At 52.5% G+C, this 12,132-nt stretch overlaps 1 protein-coding gene across 13 annotated transcripts in view; it reads left to right on the top strand.

Annotated features, from left to right (window-relative positions):
* The window catches only part of IL4R (interleukin 4 receptor), a 49,988-nt gene extending 39,419 nt beyond the window's left edge, over nucleotides 1–10,569 (top strand). For 10 of the 13 annotated variants that reach the window (XM_044935913.2, XM_044935915.2, XM_044935912.2 and 7 more), the window contains 5 exons: nucleotides 15–174; nucleotides 3,711–3,810; nucleotides 5,776–5,854; nucleotides 6,856–6,905; nucleotides 7,995–10,569. In XM_044935913.2, coding sequence (XP_044791848.2) covers nucleotides 15–174; nucleotides 3,711–3,810; nucleotides 5,776–5,854; nucleotides 6,856–6,905; nucleotides 7,995–9,513 — 1,908 coding nt within the window. In that variant the 3' untranslated portion in view covers nucleotides 9,514–10,569. The remainder of the gene's footprint in view (nucleotides 1–14; nucleotides 175–3,710; nucleotides 3,811–5,775; nucleotides 5,855–6,855; nucleotides 6,906–7,994) is intronic. The other 3 variants (XM_044935921.2, XM_044935919.2, XM_044935922.2) reach the window with 1 other exon arrangement.
* The last annotated feature ends 1,563 nt before the right edge of the window (nucleotides 10,570–12,132 follow it).

Below are 12,132 nucleotides of genomic sequence, written 5' to 3'. Positions count from 1 at the left end.
TCCCTTTCTCCCAGCAGTTCAGAACCTATAACGTGACCTACATGGGGCCCACCCTGCGTGTCGCGGCCAGCACCCTGAAGTCTGGAGCTTCCTACAGCGCACGGGTGAAGGCCTGGGCTCAGAGCTACAACAGCAGCTGGAGCGAGTGGAGCCCCAGCACCAAGTGGCTTAACTGTGAGTGCCCTCCCGGGAGTCCTGAGCCGTTAGCATCTCTCTCTGTCTCTGTTTTTTGGGGGTTTTGTGAGTGTGTGTGTGTGTGTGTGGTTTTTCTTTTTTTTTGGGCCTTATGTCGCAGCTTGCAGGATCTCAGTTTCCCCACGAGGGTCCAGTGATTGAACTCGGGTCACTCTATTGAAAGCCTGGAGCCCTAACCACTAGGCAACCAGGGAACTCTCAGCAGTTAGCATCTCTGCTCCCCACTTTCATTCTGTGGCCACTTACCCCAGCCCAATATCTGGTTTCCATATCATAAGATGGCTCTAACTGCAGTAACACAATTTCCAACTGATGTGGTATACCAGTCAGGGTGTGGGGTAGGTTACAGTAACAAACCCACAAGTTCCACAGCTTAACACTATAGGACTGGATTTCTCACTCAGGTAGCAGTTCAACATGAACTTTGCTGATCGCTAGCTGGTCTTCCTCCCTGTGGCTCCATCATTTTCTAGGACAAAGATTCTTAGCCTTTCTGCCTCATGGACAGTCCAGTGAAGCCTGTGGACCTCATCTCAGTATTTCTTAGAGTATAGTTGATTCACAATATTATGTTAGTTTCAGGTGTACAGCAAAGTGATTAATTATACATACTCATATATCTACTCTTTTTCAGGTTCTTTTTCCCATATAGGTTATTAGTGAGTACTGAGTATAGTCCCCTGTGCTATATAGTAGGTCCTTGTTGATTAATTCTTTTACTTAAAGTAGTGTGCATATGGCCAGTCCCAATCTCTCAGTTCATCCCTCCCCCCACACCCCTTTCCCCCTTGACAACCACAAGCCAGAATATTTTTAAATGTATGAAATAAAGTACAGAGGATTTCAATGGAAACCTAGTTGTATTGAAATGTGATTATAAAAAGATTTTAAAATATATTTGCTATCTAAGAATATAGGCTTCTTTAATAACACATTAAAAATAGGATCTAGTGGTAGTTCTCATAAGTATGGTCATTTCAAAGTAGATGAGCTTAAAGGATATTTCATGGCACTCCTGCCATCGGGTGATAAGAGAATACCTGTGGTTTCTGTTGGGGCCTGAGTGACTGATGCTGCTATTACTGTAGCTTGCTCTCTCCATTCCTCATGGGAGGAAACACCAGGTTTCAGAAGTTAGTGAAGGCTTCCCTCGTGGTTCAGTGGTAAAGAATCTGCTTACCAATGCAGGAGACACAGGCTCAGTCCCTGATCTGGGAAGATCCCACATGCCATGGAGCAGTTAAGCCCCTCCACCACAACTACTGAGCCTGAGCTCTAGAGCCTAGGAGCCGCAGCTACTGAAGTCTGCGTACCCTAGAGCCTGTGCCCCACGACGAGAGAAGCCACCGCAGGGAGAAGCCCGTGCACTGCACCTAAAGAGTAGCTCCCACTCCCTGCCACGAGAGAAAAGCCTGTGCAGCAATGAAGACCCAATACAGCCATAAATAAATCAATAAATGAAATTATATAAAAAAGTTAGTGAAAATAAAGCTATCATTTCTTTCCCGTCAAAGCTCCCAGACCCCTAAATTCTAATGGCAACCATGTTGGAAGTCCCCAAGTGAAGAATCCCTGCTCTAGGGCCCTGCCATCATCTGAATCCAGCCAGCAGAAAGGGAATGAGAGCGGGGAGACCACAGCTGCTTCTTAAAAGCCTCAGCAAGAAGTGACACACATCACTTCCTCTCAAGTTCTATTGGTGGAACTGGTCACATGGCCACACATCGCTGCAAGGGGTTCTGGGAATTACAGTCCCTCATCTGGTACTCCGTTCCCCTAAACAACACTTTGTGACTTTTTCAGTAAAGATATTGAATCATCTCACATAAAATGAAGCCTTACAGGGGAATTCCCCAGCCGTCCAGGCTTTACGATTCTGTGCTTCCACTGCTGAGGGCCCTTGTTCAATCCCTGGTCAGGGAACTAAGATCCCACAAGCTGCACTACATGGCCAAAAGAAAGAAAAAAAAAAAGAGGTTTAGCCAATGAATACTGCTGCTCGGTGACGTCACTCCGGAGTCTTGTCTTTCCCTCTGCCACCCCTAGCATGGTAGCATTTTGTCCTTATCTACTGTCACCTCTTGGCCCCAGGCCGTCTGCTGCAAACACCCTCATGTCCCAGGCCCAAAGGGAATGGAAGGCTGCCGCAAGGAGTACATCCCGTGCACCTTTTATCAGGAAGGTGCACGGGACTGGAAAAGTCCACCAGGACTGGAAAAAACCGTTCCAGTCCTGGTGGACTTCCCCTTGCATCTCATCAGCCAGGACTGTCACATGGCCTCTCCCAACTGCAAGGGAGGCAGGGAACTCAAATGCCTGGAAAGGGGAGTAGTTTTGGCCCATGATTGGCCCAAACCTCAGGGTGGGCACATCACAGCCTGGCCAAGAAGAAAGGGAGACAGCTGTAGGGTGGGGGAGGCTGCCCGAAGCATCATCTGTACAATGGGGAGAAGGAAGGGCTGTTGTGAACGCTCATTGAAGGAAGAGTTCTTCAAAGTGCTAGGCATAATGGCAGGTACCCCACCCCAACCCATCACGCCCCTCTCAGCATCGCTCATCCTGTTCTATCGACGCCTCTTGACCGTCTGTCTCCAGCTCTGGGCTGTAGCCCCTGTGAGTGGTGCCTGCTCCGTGTCTGTGTCTCCATTGTCCAGCATAGCACCAGGCACATAGTAAGTGCTTGGGAAAGTTTTATCAAATGGATTTTCCCCTTTGACCTGGAGAAGGGAAGGGAAATAGATTGTGTGGGACAGATACCATGTGCTGGACACTCATTCATTATTTCCACAAATATTTCTTGAGCTCCTACTACATATTAGACACTAGCCCAGTGCTAGATGCTGAGGGATCAGTGGTGAACAAAATAGACAAGAATCCCTGTTTCTGTGGAACTGACATTTTGGAAAGGGAGACAGTAAATAAACGAGTAAACAAAAATATAAATGAGATCTAGATCTAGTAAGTCCGGGAAGGAAATAAAGCAGGGAAAAGGGATGGGAGAAGGTAACATTAGAGAAGGGGTGGGGGAGAACTTTCTGGACCTGGCAGTGAACAAGGAGAGGGGTCCAGCTCTGTGAAAACTGCTTTGTTTCTGCAGGCCCTGCTTCACATGTATATTAAATCGTATAAGCCTCACAACAATGAGTTAAGTAGTTATTAACCCCATTGTACAGATGAGGAAACTGAGGCACAGAGTGGGTGAGCCTCTTGTCCTGGGTTGCCAGCAAGTCTCTGACAGAGTCAGGCTTTGAACTGAGGGCACGGAACTCCAAGTCTCTGCACTTGACTTCAGTGCTTCAGGAAAGAGAGGCAAGTTCAGGCCCTGAGCTTTGGGAGAGCAGGGGACAGCGAGGAGGCCAGGGTGGCGGGGGCTCAGAGCGGGGAGTAGGAGCTGCCGCGGCAGCCAGCGCACGCAGCGTCTTGGAGGGTCCCGGAGCCCCGGGCTCCTTCTCTGGGAGATGGAGACCAGGCTGGATGTGGCGCCCCGAAGGCTCACAGCTTCCCTCTGCTTCCAGACTACGGGGAGACCTGGGAGCAGCGCCTCCAGCTGGGCGTCGGCATCTCATGCGTCATCGTCCTGGCGGTGTGCGTGTCCTGCTACATCAGCATCATCAAGTGAGTCCCGGGCTCCAGCCGCCCTGGAGTGTGGAGTAGGCAGGAATCTCCCCTCTCACCTGACAGCTTGCAGCCCTGTTGCTCAATGATAGATACTTACTGAGCAGCTATGACGTGCAAGGCACTGAATGGAGAGGGAGACCCTGTGTCCTTGGGGAGGCAGAAGATGCCAGGCCAGCAAGTAACCATGGCTGTTTCCCATAGTGACCCTTGCACTGAAGGAATCGGGCCAAGATGAGCTGGGGGATATTCCAGGGGTGCCAGGGCGGGTTCCTCTGAGGAGTGATGGCCTGACGGTGGGATGGAGCTGGCTGGGGACAGGGCCTTCCTTTGGCAGAAGGGAGATGGATCATACCCAGGGTACGCCCCAGACATTTGAAGGCAGGTGGTAATAGACAGAAATTCTAGACGATTGCCCTGCAGAATCAGGAGACCTGGGTTCGGATCCTGGCCTTGGCACTTGGTAACTGTATGACCGAGTTTCTGAACCTCTGTTCAGCCTTGGGTCCCTATTTCATCAGTCCCAAGAGTCCTAAGGGAGTTCCGGAGCCCTGGGTGCAAGGAGCCTTGTCTCCAATGAGCATGAGCCCTAGGAATGTGGAGTCTCAGAGCCTCAGTCCCCCCACCTCTGAAATGGGACTAATGGGCCTAAACTGACCACATAAGGAAGGGTGATGGTGGAGGGCTGATGCTGAGTGAGTATCTGCAGTCTGCCAGGCGCAGAGTAGGTGTGCAGGGAATGCAAGGTCCCTTCTCCACGTCTGTCGCTGATACCTCTGAGCCCTCTAGGCTGGTCTTTCCCCTTCTCAGCCTCAGTTTCCCCATCATCTGTCCTCTCCACCCACCACTCTCTGTATTTTAGTTCTCCAACCTCCTTGCTGTTCTTCGAACCCCCAACCCAAGCAAGTTCTTCCCTCCAGTCCTTTGCACTCGCTGTGCTGCCTGCCTGGAAAGCCCTTTCCCCAGGCATTGCTGAGACCTGCACCTCCTCCACCTTCAGTCGCCTCTCGGAAGCCACCTCCTCAGAGAGGCCTTCCTGGATCACACTCTTTATTCCTCTCTAGTCCCTTATGGCCTTTATTTTTATTCCTGGCACTTTTTGTCAGGAATGAATGATGTCATATAGTCATTTCCGCATCTGTTTGTCTGTCTCCGTCTTCTAGAAGGTCTGTTCTGTGAAGGCAGGTGTTTCTGTCTGTCTTGTGCCCTGAAGCCTGGCACAGTGAGTGATACCTAGGAGGCGCTCAGTAAATAGGAGGTAACTGACTGAGTGGAGTGGGTGGAGGCTAATCCACAGGCAGTCTGAGAAGATTCCTGCCCAGCCCTGATCCAGGAAGGGAGGAGGAACCCCTCGGCCTCTCCGGCCATGCCAGACTTCTTCTGGGCACTTTGTCCTCTGCTGCTCCGGAGGAAAGGTTGTTGAAGGGGAAACCCAGGATTCTTTCTCTGCATCTTGTGTGTGTTGCGCTCAGCTGCTCAGTCGCGTCCGACTCTGTGACCCCATAGTCTGTAGCCCACCAGTCTCCTCTGTCCATGGGACTCTCCCGGCAAGAATACTGGAGTGGTTAGCCATTTCCTCCCCTAGGGGATCTTCCCAACCCAAGGATTGAACCCACGTCTCCTGTGGCTCCTACATTGGCAGGCAGATTCTTTACTACTTGCGCCACCTGGGAAGTCCCTCTGCCGCTTGGGTCTCCCCTAATTCCCAGGGACTTGTTCCCTCTGGGGCGGTGGTGGCTGCATCAGTAACTCCACTCTGGGTAGCAAAGTGCTGGACCCGAACCCAGCTCTAATGCCCCCCAGGTGGAAGAACCTGTTTCACGGGGTGAGGGTGAGGGAGCCAAAAATCTATCAGCATGATCTCTGAGCCCTAATAAGTCTGGGTGACTATGAATCTTTTTTATGGGAAGAACATCAACCTGTTAGTGATTCTCAGGGACCAACAACTTGTCCTTTCTTTTTTAGGATTAAGAAAGAATGGTGGGACCAAATTCCCAACCCAGCCCACAGCCCCCTCGTGGCTGTTGTCATCCAGGATTCTCAGGTAGGAAAAGGGGCGGGTGAGGACGCTTTGGGTCATGTGTATCGGGAAACACATTTCAAGACACGTGGGGTGTTAGGGATATCTCTTGACTTTGCTGGTTGCACATGGGCAGTCAGGAAGATTTCAGGGTAGGTTGAGTCAACAGCTAGAGGCTTTGGCTCCCCTTCCTTTGGCTTCCATGAGTGTTCTTTCAGCTCAGGGGGTGGGGTCCTCTGGAATTGGATTTCCTGCTTTGTTGTTGTTGTTCTGAGGTCTCTGAGGTCCTCTGCATATCGTCTCCTAGGGAGGTACCTGTCCCATGTAGGACAGGAGGTCACAAGGAGTTGAAGAGGGAACAAGTTTTCCATTTCTTCCTCTTAAGAGCAGGAAACTGCCCCTGAAGGACCAACAAATCCCTCCATTCTCAATGACTTGAATTACATCACAGCCTCTTTCATAAACCACTCCCCTATAAGGAGTGGGAATACTCCTCACAAATGGACCATCCAGATGGACACTCCTGAGCTAGGAGTGCGGCCCGCTTCCCCAGTGGCGGTGGCCACATGGCATTTGCCTGAGCACCATCAGGGTTCTCTAGGAAGGGACGCAGTGGGGGATACAAGTCCTGTCTAGAACAGAAGGTCTGTGCGTCTTCCGTTCTCCAGGGACCCTGAGGCAGGCTCTGGAGTTGGCTTTGAACCCTCACTGTCGCTTATCTGCAGGGTAGACTTAACAAGCTGCTCAACTTCTCTGAGCCTCAGTTCCTTCATGTGGGTCCTAGTAGTGGTTACAACAGGGCTGATGTTGGAATTCACTGAGACAATTCACAGGAAGTGAATATCACAGCACATAGGGTCACTTACGTATCAGTTAGCTCTTGCTGTATAACACATCATCCCCAAATTTAGAAGTTGTGATGATGTCAAGTCTCCTCAAGGCAAACAGGCTCCGAGCATCGCTGGATGCCAGGCTGGGTGGGAAGGCCTCTCTGCTCTGTGTCATTGGCTGTCTCCATGTTTTAGGTGTCACTGTGGAGGAAGCGGTCTCGAGGCCAGGAACCAGCCAAGTGCCCGTATGTATATGAACTTAGATTATAGCCTACGTAGGATTTTAAGGGGCTGGAATTAGGGTGGGGGGCCCCATCTTGAGGCTGGAGTCACACCCCCCTTGATGTCTGCCTTTCCTTCCTGGGTGTTCAGCACTTGTCCTGTGACACTGGGTTTGGAGGGGTGGCAGAGGGAGGGGTGGCCTGAGTAGGTCAACTGCCAACTGAGCCCCCTGAGTTTCATTGGTTGGGGGGGTGGTCAGTGAACCCGTTTGGGATGCCCAGTCTGTCCTGAGCAAGGCTGATGGTGGTAACAAGCAAGGCAGCTGTGCGTGCACGCTTGCTAAGTTGCTTCAGTTGTGTCCGACTTTTTGCGACCCTGTGGACTAAACTGTAGCCCACCAGGCTCCTCTGTCCAAGGGACTCTCCACGCAAGAATACTGGAGTGGGTTGCCTTGCCCTCCTCCAGGGGATCTTTCTGACACAGGGATTGAACCCACATCTCTGATGTCTCCTGCTCTGGCAGGAGGGTTCTTTACCACTATCACCACGTGGGGAGTTGATTAGAGGTCAGACAAGAAATCCTGGCAGGGCTTTATTAGAGCCCCTGCTGCAGTGGGGAGCAGGGGTGGAGAACAAGTAACAGACTCCCTTGCTCACTACCAGGGAGGGGCGAATTGGTTCATTATACAGGGTGAGGGCGGGGGTGTGTCCAGGGCTTGGGCTGGAGAGATGGCATAGGTGTTTTGCCTGATTCTCTGGTGGTGTGGTGTGCAGGGGGCATGCACAGAACCCTGCTTTTATTCCTGACACTGTTTTTGCTCCCAGCTCTTCAAAAGTGGCAGTTGAGGTTTGGGGTCTTTTTGTATCTTTTGTCCATCGTTTGCCCCAACTGCAGCGTGCACACAGTTATTTTTACTTCCATATAGTTTCTTAATATTTTGTTGCTCAAGGAGAGGTTTGTTCCAGTCCAAGCATTGCAGCAGTGCAGCAAAGGGTCCCAGGTCCCAGCTTGTCTCAACATCAGTTCAGGGTGATTTTGAGCTGGGCTTTGAAGGGTGAATAGGAGTTTTTCAAGAGGAGAAAGTGAACTCTGATTAAACTTTGTTTTTGTAGACACTGGAAGACTTGTCTTGCCAAGCTCCTGCCCTGTTTACTGGAGCATGGCATGGAGAGGGATGACGACTTCTCTAAGGCTGCTAGAAATGGGCCTTCCCAGGGTTCTGGGAAAGTAGCATGGTGCCCCGTGGAGGTCAGCAAGACGATCCTCCGGCCAGAGAGCATCAGCGTGGTGCGGTGCGTGGAGCTGTTTGAGGCCCAAGTGGAGAAGGAAGAAGAGGAAGTGGAGGAAGATAAAGGGAGCTTCTGCCCATCACCTGAGAACAGCGGGGGACTCTTCCAGGAGGGCAGAGAGGACATTGCGGCCCGGCTGACAGAGAGCCTGTTCCTGCACCTTCTCAGAGATGAGACTGGGGGCTTTAGTCCACAAGGTGTGGAGTCCTGCCTTCTTCCCCCTTTAGAAAATGCAAATGCTCAGAGGCCCTGGGCCGAGTTCCCAAGGGTGGGGCCCCAGGAGGCATCATCTGAGGACAAGGAACAGCCTCTGAGCCCCGAGTCAAGTCCTCCGGCCAATCCAACCCAGAACCCAGCTAGCCTGCCTCTCCCAGAGATGCCCGCCGTCATCTCAGACAACCCTGCTTACCGCAGCTTCAGCACCTTCCTGAGCCAGTCCTCGGGCCCTGGAGAGCTTGACTCGGACCCACAGCTGCCCGAATGCCTGGGGGAAGTGGACCCCAACATCCCCACCACCCCCGAGCCGGAACCAGAAACCTGGGAACAGATTCTGCGTCAGAGGGTCCTCCAGCACAGGGCGGCCCCCGGCCCCGCCTCGGCCCCTAGCAGCGGCTACCGGGAATTTGTGCAGGCGGTGAAGGAGGGTGGCACCCAGGACAGCGGGCTGGCCGGCTTTGGGCCCTCTGAAGAGGCCGGCTACAAGGCCTTCTCCAGCTTGCTCGCCAGCAGTGACAGCTGCCCTGCAACTTCTGGGGTTGACCCCAGCAGCGGGGAAGGGGGCTACAAACCCTTCCAGAGCCTCGCTTCTGGCTGCCCCAGGACCCCTTCCCCCACTCCCGTCCCCCTGTTCACTTTCGGCCTGGACATGGACCCCCCTCACAGTCCTCAGGACTCAGAGTGGCCTGAGTTGGAGCCAGCTGTCAAGGGAGACAATGGACAGAAACCCCTCTTCGCCCCGGTGCCGGCCACAGACCCTCTCAGGGACGACCTGGGCAACGGCGTCATCTACTCAGCCCTCACCTGCCACCTGTGCGGGCACCTGAAGCAGTGCCATGGCCAGGAGGAAGCTGGCAAGGCGCAAATTGTGGCCAGCCCCTGCTGCGGCTGCTGCTGTGGGGACAGGTCCTCGCCTCTGCTGAGTCCGCTGAAAGCCCCAGACTCCCTGCCCCAGGGGCCTCCACTGGCGGCCAGCCTCTCTGCGGCCTCCCTAGCACCCTTAGGTGTCTCAGAGGAGGGGAAGTGCCCTCTGTTCAATGCCCCCAGCCATGCCCAGAGCTCAGGCCAGGCTCCTACAGTGGCTGCCATGCTCTCTCCAGGGCCCACGTGCATGGACGCTTCCTAGGTGCGTGCCTGCTCCTTGCTGAAGTCTACAGAGGAGATGGGGCCTTAATCAGGCCTGCGAAATGCCTGCCTCTGGAAGGCCGCCAGGCTGGCAGAGTTCCAGAAGACTCTGGGAACTCTGGAGTGAAGTTCTCAGACGCCGGGTCTACAGGGACTGGACGCCCCCAGCTCCCTTTGCTGGCCCCGGCTCACCACCTCCCATGGGAGTGGGGGCTCCAGGCAGCTGTGCCCACAGAGGCACCTGCAGTCATCTGGAGATTCCCCGGGCACCTTGGCTTGTGCACAAGCTGTTGGCCACTTCATCGGTTCACAGATGCACGAGCAGACTGTCCCTGTCATACTCAAGGCATATTCTGTCACTCTGACTGTCCCTGTCATACTCAAGGCATATTCTGTCACTCTGACCCAGTTCTTGCCCAGACTCTGGAGTAGCTACCACCATCTCTCTAGATTGGATGCTGAGCCTAGAAACTCACCAAGCCAACTGGGGAATTGACTTGGGAGGCCTTGGGAAATTGAGGTCCAGGAAGGGTGGTCATCTGCCCAGAGATGTCTATTCATTCAACAGAAGTTGACGCTGGGGGCAAGGTCTGAGCTGCAGAGGGGTGATTAATTAAGCGGAGTTAACCAAGGACATGATAAATTGTGATTTCTGAGACGTGACAGCTTGTGGCCAGCTTCCCACTCAAGGCTGGGATTCCTGTTAAGCATTGGATCCCCAGAGAAGAGGCATGCCTGGCAACCTTGGGGCAGGCGTGTGCCCCCAGGGATGCCATTGCTGGCATCACTGCTTCAGAAGGTGTGGCTCAGGCCTCCTGATCCAGCGAGCTGGGGTGACCAAGACGCTAACACCAGGCACATCACCCACACATCATCAACTCCCACCTCAGGTTGAGGAATGCTTGTTTGTGTGCATCTCAAAAATTATTTCATCACTGGGTGTTTGTGTTTGCTGAGGAGGGTGGAATGGGAAGAGACGGAGTTTTGTATAAATAAATGTTCTTTATCTCTTTCCCCTCCCCCGCCACCATTTATTAAATCAACATCCTGCCAAGCATCCTTGGCAACTGTTTTATCTCTATTAACTCACAGAATCTTCCCATCCAGAGGAACGGAGACCAGCCCAAGAGGTTAAGTAACTTGCTGTCTCTGCTTGGGTTTCCCCAAGACCGGAATTCAAGTGAAGTTCATTGAAATAGGAGGTGATCCCAGGAAGTCCTGCTTGGAGAATGGGGAAGGGAGCGGGGAAGGGCAGGAAGCAATAGAGGTGTTATCACACAGAGTGCCAGCGCAGGCAACAGCTGCTTCAGCCGCTGGGAGCTTCAGAAAGCCAGGCACACCACATGCCTCGAGGTGGGGAGCTGGCTGTTTATCCACACACTCCCATCTGTCCTTGGTTGAGGGCTGTGTCCAGGGGCATTAACTCCCCAGCACTTCCAGCGGCTCCAGGAAAGTCCTCAGGTTGAGAGTAGGGGGCACAGGGAGGAGATGTGGGCAGGGCTGTACTGGCAGCTGCTACTTTGCCAAGGTCACTCAGCCAGTGGCAGACCGAAGCTGAACCCAGGCAGGGTCTCCATCGCCCAGGCCCTTTGTAGGTGATCTGTGCTTGACATCTGGGTGGTCAGTGTATGGTGTGGGCCTCAGACATGCAGGCAGGGAATCTTAATTAAGCTCCTTTGTCTGCACTCATTCTATATTTCTGAGTTGCCGCCCTGACTGCCATGCTTGCAAAATGAGGGGCTTTTTGACATTCCTTCTGCTCTGGCATTCTCCGTAATACACTATAGAGGTGATGGGGAACTCATTACCTCACATGCAGCCTGATGTTTGTGAGAACTGTCTCCTTTGTGCTGAACCCGAATCTATCCCTTTAGCTGCCTGAATCACCACCCTCCACACAGGTTGCTGATGGAGAAACAGCTCTAGAAGGAGCCCATGCAGCGAGACTTGAAAAGAGACTTGCCCATGCAGCGAGCTGCAGCAAGCAACAGAACCCAAACTAGTCCTCTGCACCTGTTGTCTTCAAGACAGCTTTGTAATAAAATGTAACAATTTAAAATAAAAGTAACTATTTGGGACCAAGCAATATGCTAAGTGCCATCCACTGACTATATCACAGCTCTAGCAAGCAGGTTATTATTCCAATTTTACAGATAAGGCAGCTGGCCCAGAGAGGTTGAAGTTTAGTTTAGGGTCACACAGCTGGAAAGCCTGGGAACTAGGATTTGAATCCAGATCTGACTGCAGGGTTCCCAACCACCATGATGTACTGTCTCATGAATAGCATGGCACCATCTCGAATGTCAGCTCTGATCCATTTAGCCTGTGAGTCATCTTAGAAAATCGAATTTTCAAACTAAGCATCCAACAAAGAAAAAACACTCAGGTGAGTGCTGGAGAGTTCGTTGGGTTGTTAAATCCAACAGAATTGAGACTGATTCGTTCTCTCCCTAGGATGTTGTGAGACCCAACTTGTCAGCTGAGGCACAGATTACAGAATCCTCTGGGCTTTGGGAAACTAGATTGGAGAACTACACAGAGACACTTCCCATCTATTTTTTCTTACCTTGAGCACATAATGTGATCTTAGTTCCCCGACCAGGGATCAAACCCACACCCC

Source organism: Bubalus bubalis, chromosome 24 (genome assembly GCF_019923935.1).
Source record: "Bubalus bubalis isolate 160015118507 breed Murrah chromosome 24, NDDB_SH_1, whole genome shotgun sequence".
Taxonomy (NCBI): domain Eukaryota; kingdom Metazoa; phylum Chordata; class Mammalia; order Artiodactyla; family Bovidae; genus Bubalus; species Bubalus bubalis.
The sequence above is the reverse complement of the archived record's forward strand: the minus strand, read 5'-3'. Positions and strand labels throughout refer to the sequence as shown.